The 17,337-nt window shown below is 39.9% G+C and overlaps 1 protein-coding gene across 5 annotated transcripts in view; it reads right to left on the reverse strand.

Moving 5' to 3' along the window:
* SPIDR (scaffold protein involved in DNA repair) overlaps window positions 1-17,337 on the reverse strand; it is a 208,194-nt gene that overhangs the window by 25,048 nt on the left and 165,809 nt on the right. For all 5 annotated transcript variants that reach the window (XM_030011353.2, XM_030011352.2, XM_030011351.2 and 2 more), the window contains one exon: window positions 3,796-3,954. In XM_030011353.2, coding sequence (XP_029867213.1) covers window positions 3,796-3,954 — 159 coding nt within the window. The remainder of the gene's footprint in view (window positions 1-3,795; window positions 3,955-17,337) is intronic.

Below are 17,337 nucleotides of genomic sequence, written 5' to 3' on the forward strand. Positions count from 1 at the left end.
AGGGTCAAAATTCATACTGACACCCTGCGTTAATTATGTATTACGTTAGAGCATTTCCTCTTCCTCCCTCCATTTTTAAATTGGTGTCATCCTTCTGTTCCGCTGAATAGAAACTCTTCGTATTTCTACCTTATAAGAAAGCATAAAGAGGCGAGGCAGGTCGCTCTGCTATACTCAGCAGTGAAACAACTCGGTGCTTGGCAAATCAGGTGAAAGACACAAATTGTCAAAATCCAAATTATTATTCTGTGTAGAACTCCAGTCAGGGCTAAAAACATAATATTCTTGTCAACAAAGACAGATATCCAACTACAAAGTTTATCCCAGCTCACTGAAATTAATTTCTGGTAGGAAGCAGCAGACGATGACAATTTAGAAGTTATTCCTGAGGCATTTTAGTGAGTGCTCAGGCCCTGCATCTAATTGCATCCATCTAGTTACTGGTTATACCAGACATACCTGAAACATGCCTGGGATCTATTAAAATAGGGGGGTTACGTGTTAGTTGTACTGCATATAGATTCTCAACCAATATTCCTGCCTCCAGCAGTAGTACACCGTCAAAATCTCACTTCCTCTTTCTCAAGGGGCTGAATTTGTAAGACTGACATCTGAGGTAGTGGGAGGACAAGGGAGAGAACATACACCTCTAAGGAGCCAACACCACCAGTGGCAGATCAATGAACATTTTTTAGTCTTCTCTCTTTAAACCACCATGTCTTTCTTTTTCGCTGATACTAAGCGTGCAGTTCAGGGAACAGTTTTAGGAAAGGCTAGGAGACAAGTATGAATGAGAGGGTGAAGAGAAAAGGTGTCAAGAAACAGATACTGAACCACATTTGTGCTGTTAATTCATCTGCTACAACACTGGTTCCTACCTTCTTCAACAGCCTCATGAACAGACTAGAAGAACTGCTGGAAGTAAGACACTGAACAAGCCATGGCAACTTTGCCGTGACTTGGCCATGCCCACCTGTCTTACTGGACTGCAGAGAGAAACACCACTTCCTCTACTGGAGTACAAAGGGAAGGATTTCTTGCAGGGATTGTTTTGGGAAGTATGTTTCATGTTGGGTATGGGACTTGTTCTGAAAATCACCTGAATCAATGAAAGACCTTCAAATGACCTAGTACGAGACCCTAGTACTTGTTAAAGCACATGGGTATTCAAAAACAATATTCAACATTACCAGTGTTTCTCTCAGTGTAAAATTACTATAATTCTAATTTTTCACAGGGCTGATCTTCGTCAAGATGGAACACGGTTGTGAAAGTTCTCATCCCACTTTTCTTTTGGAACACAAGTGTTTTCTTACCAGGAGAAGAAATGGGTTTAGTTTCTTTAGCACATCTTACAGTACAGGTCCATTCCAAAGATCAAGTCAGGTTTACAGCCGCGTTTTTGCTTGGATGTAAAATACTCTTTATTATAGGTTTTTAGTCCTTGAAATGTAACTTCAGCTTACATCATTCATTTACTGGAACGATGTTAAATAGTACTTTAAATTAAATACTTGATGATGAGTATGGATGATGGCCTGGAAAATTTTTTGAACAGTAACATTGGTCCATTGATGCAGAAAGCTTGAGAATCTCTTGCATCTGTTAAATGAAAATCTCCTCTGTCTCATGGAGATACTGAGGGAGCACTCTGTCTCTATAAGAAAGATTACAATCCATGCGACTGTGGGACAACATGGACATATGGGATCTTATTAGCCATTCCTGGCTTTCTCCAGATCATGTGCTTCAAAGGCACAAAAAAAAAAAGTCATGACTTTTCCCTCATATTTCCTATATTTTATTCCCTTTTATCCATTTTAAAAGCCACTGTCAGACTCCAGGAAACAAACAGTTTAAAAGCCACCTCCTTCCAAAAAGTAATTGGTGTTCTCAAAAAAAAAAAAAGGCAGCAGTCTTTCTTGCAGGGCAGACCACATAGTTCTTATTCACTCATGTGCTGCAAGCCAAGGTTGGGCACTCACAGGCATATCCCATCATGTGCTCAGATATACCCCTGGCTGTGGAAACCCATTTATCCAGTGGCAATGAGTTCTACAGTCTAATTATGCTCTGTGTGAATAAGTACTCCCTTATATTTGTTTCAGCTATGGCTTTACTGTGGTTTCCATCACACCTAGAATGACACAAAATGTGTCCCAACACTTAAAAGTAATAACAAGTTATAAAGCAGAACTTAGGCTAAAACAATTAAGAAAAAAATAAAACCCTGAACAATTCCCCCACCCACCCATCTTGTACAATGAAATCACGTTTTAACTACTGCACTGTCCCTGAAGCTACACTAGCCTTTTTCTTTTAATGTTTCCTAGCAGGGTTACCACCAGCACAGCTCCAGCTGAGCCACTAGCATTTTCAGTAGTGTGTCTTCTAATCGTCCTCAGAATAGCCAGAAGTAAGTTACTGGTGCTTTGAAACAGAATTTACATTAGAAAAAGTCTGTCTCTTATTAGCTAGGCAGAGTACTGGAAACACCAGCAGCCAGTTGTAAAACTTCATTTGTATCCAGAATTCCAAAGCTATTATTTAATTTGTTTGGAAAAAATGTAACTTGAAAAAAAAGCCAACAAAATAATTAAATAAGAAGACTTGTTTGTTATTAAAGATCCATAAAAATGCAAGTAGGCTTGAAATCTAAAGGATCTGAAAATTAACACTGCAAGTACATAAAAAGAAAAGCATACTGAATAGGGCTGGCTGGAAAACAACAATTCCATTTTGCTAAACATTTCAAGGCTTTGAAATTTGTTTTTGTTCCAATATGAAACAAAAATGAGACTTTCTGAAAGTTTTCATGAAATAAGAATGAGAGAAAGAATATTCACTCCCTCTGGACCTGAAAAAATCTTCCCAACCAAATTCTCTCCAAAATAGATAATGTTTCCATGAAACATTCTGGTTTTGATGAAACAGCATTTTTCAACAGGAAAAAAAAGTGTCAGCAGAAATATCATAGCCATTCTAACAGCGAAGGCTTATCTAGATCGGATACTTGTAGGAATAAATTATGTTGAGAATTGAACCAATCTAATCATATTTATATAGGTCCCCACGTGAACACTGTATCACTTGCCTTAGAAAGATACTCCGTAAGATACTTGATCTATTTAATTTTTTTGTCTTCATTAAAGATATTTTATTTTATTCAAAGAATGTAAAAGGAATCACAAAATAAGCAAAATCTGAGAGGTACGGTAAGTCAATTTGTTACTTATCTGGGGGGATTTTTCTATAAACCTGTGGACATTCTTATTCCAAAATAAGAATGGCTTTATGATTTGGAAGATTTTTTTTTTTTTTTAAAGAAACTTAAACTGTGCTTCCAAAACCATATAGACTTAACTGAATTAAGCTCTCATATACTAAGGGAAAGTCTGTGCTTGAAACTTCAACCCATACTGGGAAGCACTGTAGAAAAACATACTGTAGTAAACAGTTCTGCAATGAAAGTGAGGTGAACTAATGTTTTGAAGTCTTTGAATCTACTGAAGAGGAAGAAAACACTCGTGTTTTATATGAAATATTGCGTACGGTAATTCTTCTCTATTCCTTTCTCTGCTAAGTGTGTATTTGTGTGTTAGCTTATTTATGCTTATTTTGGAATATGGTTGGCTGAAGTACTATTGGATGCCCCCAAAATGGCAATGAGGACACTTAATTGAACAAAGCCAGATTCAGTTGTTCCAGAGAATATTGATCACAGAAATAAATAAAAAGGCAGATCACCTCTGCCTGCCACAGCATGTAATACATTCTCCCATGAATTGTTCTCACCTTCCTCTTGTAGTTCTTTGCAAAATTTTCATTCCAGCTAAGCAGCAGAATTTTCCTTCCCATCTCCTGCAATACTGCTCAATGTCATCTGCAAAAGTCAGGGACTGCAGCTGCACTTCACTGAACATACCATAGGCATCCTGGACAAGGAGGCATAACCTGCAAAACATTCCTCCGTTACTCATTGGCTTCTGTTCATAACAAACTAGTTAGCAAATTTCTGAGAACTATATTACAAGCTTCAGGACAGGGCTTATCCTCTACAATATCTGGAGAATTCCTACCAAATAATGTATCAATAAACAAAACCAACATCATCAAAGGTTTTCTCATGTGTATTTTCAGGAGGTAACAGGGCCATGAAATAGAAAAGCATGACTAAAAAAAAGCGTAAGGGGTTTGCGCTGGGGATGAGATCAATTAACTGCTATGCACTATGTGGTTTGTGTACTTATAAAGAAAGACTGAGTTTTTGCCTTACTTGAGGTGAGTTCTGCAATGCAGACAGAGCAATGATGCAAACATCTATGTGTGTGTGTATAAATATAAAAATTCTGCTTAGAAGTAAACAAAGCAACATATTTCACAAGTAATAATCACCAACACTGAAACTGGCAAAGCTAGCATTATATTTTCTACAACTTTTTTAAAAGAGTCCTAAGGATACAAAAAAGAGTGAAATGTCAATTTTTCCTTTTAAAAAAAAATCTAACATGAAACTGCAGATTAGTATATTCGATATTGGGTATGAAGAAGCCCAGAGGAACTATTTTAAGGAGGTAATTAAAGAACCTGCTAAACAAACAATTTGATTAAAGTAATCTATGGAAGTAGGGGCTGTAGGGCTGGGAAGTATTGCTTAACCAACTTGCTGGCATTTTGAGAAGATATTACTGTCATAGCAGATAAGGCAAAATCAGTGGATGTCATACCTTTAGATAGTCAAAAATGCATTTCACAAGATTCTGCACCTGAGATGAGCAGCCATGATAGCATGAGTCATACAGTGCTGGAAGAAGGAGGCTGCTGTCTACAAGATTGGCTTAATTGCCCCAGAAAGAGACAGTTAAGTGCAGAAACTTTTCAAAGGGAGACAAAAATTACCTTTGAGGGTAGCGCATACATCATTATTTCTAAATAATAAAACTCAGGGGTGCGCTAGGCAGCAGAATTCATTTCATTTCAAAGGTACATGCCAAAACTACCTTCTCCAGAGCTGCACCATTGTTCACAGAAAGCCAACTCCAACTGCTTTTGAAGCACATCATGTAACATACGCACCCTGAAAGCATTCAACAGTAGTCATTATATCTTTATAAAACATTTAAAATGAAATGAGGTCCTATATTTCTCTGGAAGAAATCCATATATTTTCTTCGCAGGGAAGCTTAGGCACATGGAAGACCATTAAGCACAGTTTCCTTGTTCATTATGAACTGCCTAACTTTGGCTTGCACCCTTAAGGGGGCTGTATTCAACACAGGATACAACCCCAAAGCTTTTCAGACATCAGCAGCTGTGCAAGCACCAGCTGAGAGTCCTCATTTTTCATATTCTGGTGCTGGTTTTGAGGAGCAGGGAATGGGAGGACCGAACACAAATGAAGGCTCCCGTATTTTCCCCGTATCTTTAGCTACAAGGGTCCCACACAAACAGGTAGAGAAAGCTTAGGTACAATTCCTCCACAGCCTGCCAAGGTTAAGAATTCCTCTAGAGATGTGAAACACTGCTTCTACCCTGAGTAATGACAAATAGGAGGAAACCAAATGCTGATGTGATCTGTAGGCTGGAAGGATACGTACCCTCATCTCTGGGATGAGTGGTGTTCCCAGCCTAGAAAGCGGGTGACTGTCCTAACAATACAAACCCGTGTCTTCAACAGATCTATCACTCTCTTCGTTTTCTGTGTAAAACAATCTGTGAGATGCCTTCTAGATCTGTATCACAGGATCATCTCCAACTCAACAGAACAAAGACTGATGTGCTATGAACATGACAGCCCAGAAGCAGAAATACTACGGTTGCCTGCCACTTTCCATGTTAGGACATTGCAATCAGTTAAAAAATCTCCCCTGAGTTTTAACTGATTTGACTGAACCTCCTCATGCTATTGTTTTGTTTGGAAAAACGGAGCTAATATGCTCTGGACATTTCTGAAAATCAGATTGAGGGGAACAGGAAAAACAAAGCAAACAGTTTTGCCTATGTGAACAAAACATTCAGTAATGGTTAATTGTGAAAAATTAGGCCTCTGTATCTTGGAGCAAGCAAGGGCCAACTGAGTTAGTGTCTCAGATCTGATCAGTTCAGCAGTCTCTTAACTGATCACTGGAATTTCTCACATGTTTAGTGAGACATAAGTGAACGCAAGTGAGTCTCAGACTAGCTGGCACCAGGCTCATATTAAGTCCTCTGGGACATATTAATTGCCCAAATAAAATTAGCTTGGTTGGTGCCGAAGACATCAGCCACTAAAAGTGCATTTTCCCAGTCCTTTTAAGCCAAGCAAAGAGATGGCTGCTGTCAGACATGGGAGTCTCAACTACCCGCATCCTTGGCCACAGATTTCCATCTCTTTGTGGCGGCAGCATAAATGGCTAGGACAGGAAACCGATCTGACCAAAAACATACTGTGGCCAAATAATTATCATCATCAGATCAGCTCCTTGAAAATTAACTCCGTAGAAGTAAACTCCTATTTGCATGGAGTACTACTTCTAGACAAGAATGTATTTTCCAGGCAGGATTAGGAGGCTGAAGCTCCCACTCCAGCTGTCTAGCGCATGTAGCACAACATCCCAGGTCATATGATGGGAGAATGGTCATCTTATGACCAAGCTTGATATACAGAAGTAAAGGAAGAACTGTGTAACTTGAGGCTTAAATCACTAATGTTCCCATTCGCACTAGTGACGCATTCATGATTATTGGCATCATGAAGAAACACAGAGCAGCAGAACTTATTGCATCAGACTCCAAGTACTTTTGCTCTATTAGGACCATACACGTGAGCAGACATCCACTATACTACACTTGTTCTAACAGTATCCCAAAGGTAGTCACAGTTTCTCTGCAACATGCCTTTAAAATGAAAGGTATATATTCACTGACTTGGAAGACAGAATTTCACAAATAACCTTCAAATGCCCAATTTCAGACTAAAAGATGAGGAATATCCCAAACTAATGCTATGAAGAGAACTTCACGAACACATCTTCCCTGCTTCAGCACACTTTTAAAACAGCACAAATGCATGGTGACAAAAACTTGAAATATTCTCAACGTCATTTGATCTGTCTCACACTAATTTAGTAGGTAATGCTATAGGTATTTAATGATGAGTGACAACTGATTTTCCTACTTAATGACTATCATGAAGTCAGCTGAATCCCCCATCAGACTCAGCGATGCATTTGGAGAACTATTCTCAAGTTCTCTGAAACTGGTTCTGTTCCTATGGATTTTGCAGACGCTGTTAGCATTACTAACAGTAGTTCAGCTGCTTTTGGAGGCTGTTGATTCACGGCCTTTACCTCCTCACCAGCATTGTTTTTTTCTTTGATTTCACTTTATTCCCAGAAAAGTGCATTTGTTTTATTTTCCCATGTTACAGTGTTGCTCTCACACTGCAGCAAATGTTCTTGCAAATTAAGTTTTAGCAGCAAGTCTAACTGTGATTAAAGCAACAGTTTGTTCCATGATTTTTCCCCCTTTGAAGCTCACTACCAGGATAAAAACCCACATCTAAATTATGAGACAAGCTGCAAAACCAAAATTAGCATCTGCCCCCAGGAATTCAGCATGTTTTGTGCATACCTATCACAAATACTTTTTTTTCTATAAAATGTGGTGTTTGTACTGAATCAGTTAATCAGCTTGAACATACCTTTACCAATGCCTTGTCAGTATGCATAGTAATGAACTGTTAAAAAAAAGAGGGGCAACATCTCCATTTTTATCAGCAGTGCTCATGTAGGGAGGAAATAAGGGCCATGTTTATTTTGGGGACAACAGGATGCAATCCTGTGTAAGACCTGAATTTAAAATATGGTTTTGGAAACTGAAATTTCTCGTGCAAAGGAGCAGAGAATTCACTCCAGGAGCAAGGGTTGGCAGGAAAGCCGGTAGAAGAGTGAATGTGGGAGATGTAGACTAAGGAAAAGGTGAAGTATGACTCATTGGTAATAATAAAGGGGGTGAAGATAGGGAATGATAAGAAGCGAGGCAGAGATTAGCCTTTTTTTTTTTTCTTTCTTTTTTTTTTTTTTTTTTTTTTAAGTAATGACATAGTAAGTCTCATGCAAAAGCTTGGGAAGATTTTGTTAATTTGCTAATAGCCAGGAGCAAGGATGGGGGCTGGGGGAAGATGAGACTGATTACTGTGCATTATTTCTATGACTGTGCTGATCTTTAGGACAAAATGTCTCCCAGTAGAAATCTGGAGAGGATTACAGGATTACTCTGCCATGCCCTTCTCCTAGTTAGTCACTCCTCATGGGTAAAGGGTAAAGCCTTCTTTTACTATTACTTTTTTATGCATGAAAAATCGTATCTCTCCATACTGCTGCCTTGTACCGGCAGCTGACTTTCTGCAGAGGTAAGGGTGACAAAAACCCTCTTCAGCTTTGGTCACCTCCAGCCTCCTCAGCAGCTAGTGGAAAAGAATAAGAAAAAGAAGATCTGCCTGCAGAGGACATGAGAGCGCACGGAGGCCAGAACTGACTGATGACACAGGGATTGTCTTTACTGAGTCTTGTGAAAACAAGCAGCAGAAATTTGTCATGAACAGATCTTAACTAACAAATAATTGTTTTACCCTTGGGTAGGAGGACAACCACATGGCCCACAGCAGCTCTTCTGCGTGCATAGCTAAGCTGTGCAGTACAGCATGAGGACCAAGACAGCCAGGCAAATGCCACCACCACCTTGGCAGTGCTCAGCAGGGACTTCGTTATTTACTCTTTCTTTGGAAGGGAGGGAAAGGGGAGAATGGGGAAATGCCTGAAAACTAATTGGATTGTATTAGCTCTGATATTTGCTCATTCTTTATCTTAACCATCCAAGAGACAGCTGCTGCTGCTGCTTTGTTTGTCAGAAGGATTTCTTATCTCTTTGAGGTGCGGTCCTAGCAGAGGCATAAAGCACACGTACATAAACACACATAAACAAAAACCCCCTCTCCCTTAATCACCAGAGGCACAACACTACCTACACAACTCCAATTCAGCAACTTGTCTGGTCAAGTCTCAAGGTGGAGCTGATTAACTCCTGCTAATATGGCTCAGATTCAAATTGTAACCTGCAGGACACCACCCTACCGGGATTTAATTTATCCCTACCTTATGCGCTCCTTGCATTCACCATACCCATATTATCTCAAAAAAATCAAAGTTCAGGGCACAGGTCTAAACACACAGGGACAACCATCCACCTCCCCCACCCCCATGCAACACCACCAGGATTTCCCTATTAAAAGCACCGTATTCACCAGATCACACACTGCTTCACCTTCCCTTTTGAAAAGTATGTACCCGCTGTAGCCTTCTTTAGGGAGACACAAGATGCAGAATTTTCTGCTCAAAATCCATGCCATTTGCTGTCACTAAATAGTGAGTGAAGCTCTACAGAGCATAAGTATGTATAGAATGATACAAATAAAAAATAATGATGATGATGACTAGCCCCTTCTATGCATAGGTTGCAGAGGTACACAGGAAAACACAAGCACTGCTGCTTCCAGTTTATAAGGGGAATGTCAAGCTCAAAGAATTCTGGTCATGACTCCAACTATAGACGTTTCTAGCACCTGGGCTGTGCTCTGGTTTGAAGCACTGAGGTGACCAAAATAGCAATCATTTTCTGTGAAAACTGGAGGTTTAAAATTTCTGAAAAGTGGAGTTCATGATCATGTACATTTTTATTCAGTAATTGTGGAAGGACCCAGAAGGAAAGAAAGGAGAAGGCAGTTCTGGAGTGCTGGACCTGAGAGAGCAGGAGCAGTGCACACAGTTAACACCAGACACACCAGTTCCTTCCAGCAAGAGACAGGCTGTCCTTGCAGAAGTATTGATGGACACTGCACATGTGACAGGAGCATCACCAGGGCAATGAGCAAGTCTTATCTCAGCATCTCAAATAGAAAATATGTAGCAGAGGTCTCCCTGGTCTCAGGAAAAGGATCTTTTTTTTTTGCTGGCACTTCTTAGCAAGTGTGTAACAGAGTATTTATGTAACGAACTTTTCAAATAACTCACTACAGTAACTATACCAAGCCCATTATCTTGGATTTTCCTTGTTTTTCCTTATATTTATATACATATGTTAAAAAAATGAAAAAGACTGAGAAAGGTTATAAAATAACTTGCTTATTTTTATTCACTTCCTTGAATAATCACTTACTTCAATACAAACTGGAAAATCAAATGCAACTTCCACAAGGTCTTTCATGAATCCCCGCCTGCTGACTGCTTTTTCCATTTCTTCATTCAGGTTAATCCTTCCACCTACTATTTTCTGTCTATGACCTGAAGAAGCAGCACTTCTGTGAGAAATGGCTTTTGTGCGTAGGAAGAGACCTATATGAGCCAAACGTATCAGCAGGGCTACCTTTTTAATGCAGAACATGCATGTAGAGAATGGAGCTCCACAGCACTGTAAATGTTCCCACTCAAAACATGGACCACCACCTGCCTGGTGGGAACTACTTACAACTTCTCGGAACGGGTGTAGCACAAAAACCAGACAGCTTTTCATACTTGCAATAACAACCATGGCTTCACACGTGACAATTTTTTCAGCATAAACCATTTCTTCTATGAAGTTTTCACGTGGCACCAAATGACCTTTTTAAACTCCCCATCTGACACTGTCTCTAAGTGCACTTTCAAATTAAACTGCTGATGTGTGTGTTTTATTTGTACACAGAATTTTACTCAAAAGTAAACAAAACATTTAAAACCATAAAAAGACATTCCTAACATCCACTCAAACACAATATGGAGCCTAAGCTATAATTTCAAACAGTTACAGAGTTGCATTTGAGAAATATTTTCAGTATCATCCGATAGCGTCACTTATCTCAGATCCATAAATGAGTATTGAAGTTGTTCTATATTAATAGTTTAAATCCAAAGTAATTATGCTATGTAAGTAAAAATTTATAGTGGTGGTTGGCTTGGAAGACACAGAAAGTTAAGGAAAAATAACTTCCTAAGCACTGCCTAAAAGTTTGTATAAAGGTTTAGCTGCAACAGACCAGTAAGGCCTTCCTCCCCCCAGATCCCCCAGGCATCTCCACACCACACTGCACATAATTTACGGTCCTTCTGCTAAGATCCATTCCATACAGCTTGTTACGTAAATAAAAATACTTTTGGGTGGTAACAAAAAAGCAAGCACATCAGATTATCCCAGCTTGTTTTGGGCTCACTATGCTGTTAACTGTAGTTGGTAAAAAAACAATAATGCACACACTCCTCAGGTTCCTCAGTGTACCATTATTTCAGCATGGAATCCCATTACAATCCCTTGGTTATTTCTGTATACAATTCAGAGAAAATATTATTTTCCTGTATGTCATGATTTACTACTCAAGAGTAAAACTGTACATTTAAGAAACTTACAGGGTCAGCTGAAAACTGCAAGTCTCTTATGGATGATCTCCAATAGAAAAATCATGTTCCAAATATAACGTGTAATTACCACCCAGCCATTTAAAGTACTTATCTATGAATCTGAGGAGGGGTTCTTTGTTTATTTTTTTAATCTTAAGACTTCGTAATTATTGTTTTGGCATCCAAGAATTCTAACAGTCGTCAAGGCGCTGCCAAAAGGTTTTCTCTTGCAAGGTGCTCAGCACCCTCCTTTCCAAGAATATCAGCATTCAGTTGCTGGTTCTGCCAACGTTTCGCATCATCTTTGCCGCACTGTTTCCTCCACGCCTCAGTTCCTTATACGTAAAAATCAGAATAAAAGTCCTGTCTTCAAAGGGTGATCTGAAAGCAATAGCTGAATAATATGGTGGTATCTAGGAGGGCAGGTCCACAAAGCCTATTCTATGTGCTAGATCCCATCTGAGTTGGGGGAGGAGGCTATATATACATATGTATATATAGAGAGAGGGCTTCCTTGCAGTATCAAGCCATTTCTTCTGCGCTACAGGGCTTACAGAACTCTCAGCTCCCCCTGCAAAACCCACAGCAAGGGCTTTACAGAGTTACAGCATCTGGAATGAAGCAAGAACACTGTAGCAATGGTACTGGGGTCCCTTATCTTTCAAGACCATATTATTTGTGGATTCACCAGATTTACTTCTGAACCACACAGACCATGAATGGAATCCTAGAAGATTTTATTTTAAAAAAAACCAAAATGAAGTGAGTATTTAAAAAAATAACTGCCCATTTCAGAAAGCACAGAACATCCTAAAACGCATTCTTGGTAGTATAGCATTGCACAGGTGCTTCCCCAGTGCATGTGAAAGGTAAATGAAATATAACACTGCGGGATTTCTTACAGAGCTGTGTCTGTATTCAGTAAGACATTCTGCTGTTTCAATGCCACATCATCCCACCGAACTAGCAGAAAAATATAATATTCATCAAAATAAAGGGCAGAACAAAGAGCAAAGAAGAAAAGCAGGGTCCACCGTTTCTGTTTTTCATTCACGCTGTTTTTCTTTGCTTTAGTGGCTGCCTTTCCTAGGTGTGTTTCTAAATGAGGGAGAGGGAGCGTGTTTGTGTGTGCGCGTCGCGTGTTTACAAGAGTTATGGTAGCAGTTCTCAGCAGTCCACCGAGAGTTCTAGGAAACGGCCCCTGTTATTTTATTCTGGGTCAATGTCAGCTCATGTCAGGCAGTAAAGATCACACAGGACAGCTCGCTCCATCTCGCAGTCCTGGCCGGAGGCCTCAATGGGAGAGGGAAAGGGAGCGAGCTGCGAGTGGGCGGAGAGCCTTCCCAGCACTCTACCAACCACCGCACGAGGAATTATGATAAACACCACTCTGGAAACCAGATACAACAGTACATTGTGTTCTTCTTCGGAAAAACAACCAGACTTCGGCTCACTTAAAGTAAACAGTTAATCCTGTTTATCTTTTTTTTTTCCTTCTTTCTTGATGAGTTGTTAACAGAACAATCTCTTCTGCAAAGCAACTAAGAGATCTGTCCCTTAAATTCATACTGATTTTCTCTTCCTTCAAGAAAACAAACAAACAAAAATTCGATATGTAAACTTTCTACTATCGGCAAACAGTGTGGAATAACAATCTTTCTTGGCTTAAAGTGACTTAACAAAGCGATGCCAAAACTGAATGAAACCTTTCCCTCACTTACATATTTTATTTTGGAAAACTGAAGTCCCAAACAGAGCGTTCTATTCATCCCTTTTAACTCTTCCTTTACTGACAAGAACAAGCAAAACTGGTTAAAACAAAAAAAATCAGGATGCGTGGTGTCCTCGCAGCCGGAGTGCAGGGTGCCTGCGGAGTACAGATTAGCTACTGAGCAGGGCAGGGGGGGCTGTTCCCAGGTTTTCTCCGGGAGGTGAAAAGAGAGGAGTCAGGCTAATCGATTGCAACTGAGGTAACAAACTGTTACCCTCCTTTCCAAAATATATGCTTACTGTGCAAATTCATGATGTCTCTGACTTTCAATATTAAGGTTGATTAATTAGAAAAGCAGATGGAATTGATTATCTTGTTTTGCTGGAGTCACCACAGTCTACCTATTAACTACTTCTTACTGGGGACTCCAACCGAGTCCACTGAAAGCTACAAGCTTTTCCAAAGGGAATTCTAATTTTTAGCACTCAGGAGTTTAAATAGTTCTGAAAGTCAACAACGAAAGTGTGCTTAACATGCCCAGTCAGTAAAAGTTTGTTGATTTAGCTATTTATAATCATAAAAATACATGATTTGAAAAACTGAAAGAGGAGAAGGAAAATATTTCCCTGTTTTATTTTTACTCATCTTGCAAGCTCTAAGATTCTGGGTTTTGCTGTGCAACCGATGTCACCAAGTGCAAAAATGTAAATTCAGGTCTGGGAATGAAAGTCTGATTTTCAGGTTTTATTCTTTAAAAAATATTTTACACGTAAAACTTTTATATTTTTTATGCTTTTTCTGCCTTGAGATCTTAATTTATTTTGCATTTATTTTCAAATCTTTTACAGCAGTTGCAGAATTTACATTGCTCTCATGAGCTCTAAAGGGACAGAACAGGACAAAGCAGCGTTATTTCCCATTGCAGAAACCGGGCTGGGGAGGCAGCTGTCAGCAGGCTGGGGCCGGAACCCCAGAGGAGCAGCCTCAGGACTATCCCCCCCAGTCCACCACTTCGCCCACCACGGCCTCCAGCCAAGACTGGAAGAGCCAGTATGCCTCCACCCAAGACTGGAAGAGCCAGTATTGGCAGGACAGGACTGCTGTTGAACACTTCATCTTGCTCCAAGTGCACCCTGTCATTTAACCCCCTCCCTCCCAGTGCTGCACCTGCACAAGAAAAGCATGGTTGCTCTCTTATGATCGTGGGTTTGGCCCGCCAAATTTGTCCCCAAATTGATGGGCAGTCCACAGCGCTATCTATGAAGGACCCAACTTATGCCGAGGTGCTGCGGCTCCGAGCAGAGTGGCTATTAGCTGCAGGACTGCAGGGGAGAAGCAATGTACTTTGGTAAAACCTCTCTCTCAGGAAGCCAGAGGTGAATGTGGCAGTGCTACGGTCTCTGCTTGTTGGAGAGGCTCCTGGGCGTAGGAGAAGAAAGCAATAAACCTAAAGTGTTTAGGGTGCAGTTATAATCCATGTACAAAAGAGGACTCCTTTTGGCTCCCCAAGTTTTGACCCCACGGTGGCTGGCCACCATCACGCCCTACTTCAGGAGGGAATGCATCAGCCAAGAGGAATGCAGACGAGAGGTGAATCGATTGGAGATCATTAAGAGATGAAGCAACAGCAGGAGAAAAACGTGGAAGGTGAAGAAAACAAAGATCAGGAGGAAATGTTCTCTGATACTACCTCTTTTCCATTTCCTTTCTTACACCTCGCTGTTCTCCATATCTCTGGTAGTTAGAGATTAGGGGGAAAAATGCCAGCCTGTGGCAAAACTAGTATAATCCCATGGATGGCCTACAGGCATTACTGATGGCGCGCTTTCCCCAGACACGTTCGGATTTTTTATATCAGAAATTATGGACACAACAAGTGCTGCTGAAAGGGAAGTGCAGGTGGCAATAGTTTTCCAATTTGAAAAAAAAAAAAAAAGTTTTGTTACCCTTTTAAGCTTCCATTTGAACTTTTCAAAATGAGAAATCCCATTTTCCATTATAAGTCAAGCAAAGCTTTATAAATTACTTTTAAATAAGCAGTAGGTTTGGGCCATTACCCAAACCTCACTCAAATTAACATCTTTCCATTGATTTCGATGATCTTCCTTTCATGCCATAGAGCAGGCAGAGGAAACACCTGGGCAGCATCAGTAGCACTCCTCCACCTTGATTTCATTCAACCATTCATGCAAATTCCATGTTTCTCTTTTAAAACTATCTAAACTGAACACCGGTCAAGGATCAAACACTGGAGTAATTTTATAAACATCACACTCAACATTTCCCATAATTTCAAGGAATCATTTTTAGCAGGATCAGAACTTGAAACACAGCACACAGTACATAAAAAAAGAATCTTAAATCTGCCATATTCTGATTTTTTTTCCCCTTTTTGCTTTTAGTTGGGTAATCTTAAAACCTACATAGAGAATCTCTCACTTCTTTCATTACTTTGGTTATCTTTGGGTGCATATGGAGATTTCAAATATGATGTCTGCTAGTGAGAAGTGTCCTAAAAGAAAAAAACTCTACTACAGCACCTTAATCACCATAACCCTGCACAGATGATCGTCTTTATTTTATATCTCATGCATGTGGAATACTATTTTATTATAATGACATAATCAGTCATTACACTGGATTTCATAAAATAACCCTGGTCAAATACTGAGAAACTAGAAGTGTGGTATACTTGATTCTGATTTTCCCTTCCCCTATAAAAAGAAAACAGTCCTGAAAGTAAGAATCTGTTCAAATAGAAGTACAGCATAGTTTGTTCTCATTGTTTATATTCCAAGGGAAAGAAAAAAAGAGGACCAAATCTAAACAAAACTACAGGAAGAGTTTAGAGAGACAAAAGATAATCATGTAAATTAGAACTGGATTAGGGCCCTTAGTAAACCTATCTATTCATGCCAAAAGAGGTGATTTAATATTCTGTGGTTAAGATTCTGGTTTTGTGTTTTATCCAAAAGAATATCAACAATAGCACATTGTTCTCCTACCACCATGCTGGTGTTACAGCCTCTGATGTGATTCAGCACAGACTTGAAGGGAGAGGCACAGCTAAACGTTTGGATTTTCCTGAGCTGTCAGCCTTTGCGGGCCAGCAGGAGATACAACATCACAGCCAAGATAACAAGATACCTTTTGTCTTTAAAACATGCAGTTTCCTGTTGATAGTATTCTGTATTGTCACGCTTGTTGTCTCATCCTCTTTTTCCTGTCACACAGTCCTTCTCTAATTGAGACTTCACAGTACTGCACTGAGGAAACATTAGGACAGGAATTACTTCTTCTGCATGCCTGTAGAGCATCTGATACACCACGGTACAAGCCCTGATCCTCACTGGAGCATCAGTGTCACAAAACCAGATCAAAGGTTTGGCGTAGCCATTTAAACATCAGTCGCTGCTGCTTATCCTTCTTAACCACAGGCAACAGGGCTAGCACTTCTATTTTCAGAGTACTGTCAGCATCAGCAGTTGCATTTTTCCCTCTCAGGCTCTCCACCGAGTAGGATCTCTTTGCATCAAAGGGTCTCAAACCAGGCTACTAGGCTGCTCCTCCAGCCTGGCTTCACCCCCATCCCCAGAACGAAGCATTGAGGAACCATCAGAAGGAGGTTTGAAGGTTGCTTCAAGGGGGTTCCTTCCTACTAGACGTGTGATATAAGATGCAGAGAACCACCAGCATGTAAAAATGATGATATTTCACACAAATATAGGCCACATTTTCATGCATGTCATGGGACACAACGTCCCTGGTGTTATCTCCACTGCCAGGTAATGTCAGACACCCTTGATTTTGGATGATGTGACGCTATGCAACTCACGTACTCCTAAGGTGAGGCATAAAAAAGAGCCTAAATTTAAAACATGGGAATATGCTAAAACAAAATAGACAAAGCCTCCAAATGATATTCTCAAGAGTAGGAGACAAAATGCCTACGTTTTAAACAAATGTGCTTTCTGACCAGCCATTTTTCAAACATGTTTCCTAACTTACACCACTGCAAGAAGTGTGAAAATATTAAGACGACAAAAATAAAATAAATGAAGACACAGTAAGTGAATCCCACTTGGATCAATCTAAGCATTTTGTTTTACCAATTTTAAAAAACTAAGTTAAAAAATCATAACTGAAACAGAATTTCTAAACAAGTGGTTTCAGAGTAGGAAAATGGCATTGTTTCAAAACATAGCATTTCAGCAATGT

Source organism: Aquila chrysaetos, chromosome 4, assembly GCF_900496995.4.
Source record: "Aquila chrysaetos chrysaetos chromosome 4, bAquChr1.4, whole genome shotgun sequence".
Taxonomy (NCBI): domain Eukaryota; kingdom Metazoa; phylum Chordata; class Aves; order Accipitriformes; family Accipitridae; genus Aquila; species Aquila chrysaetos.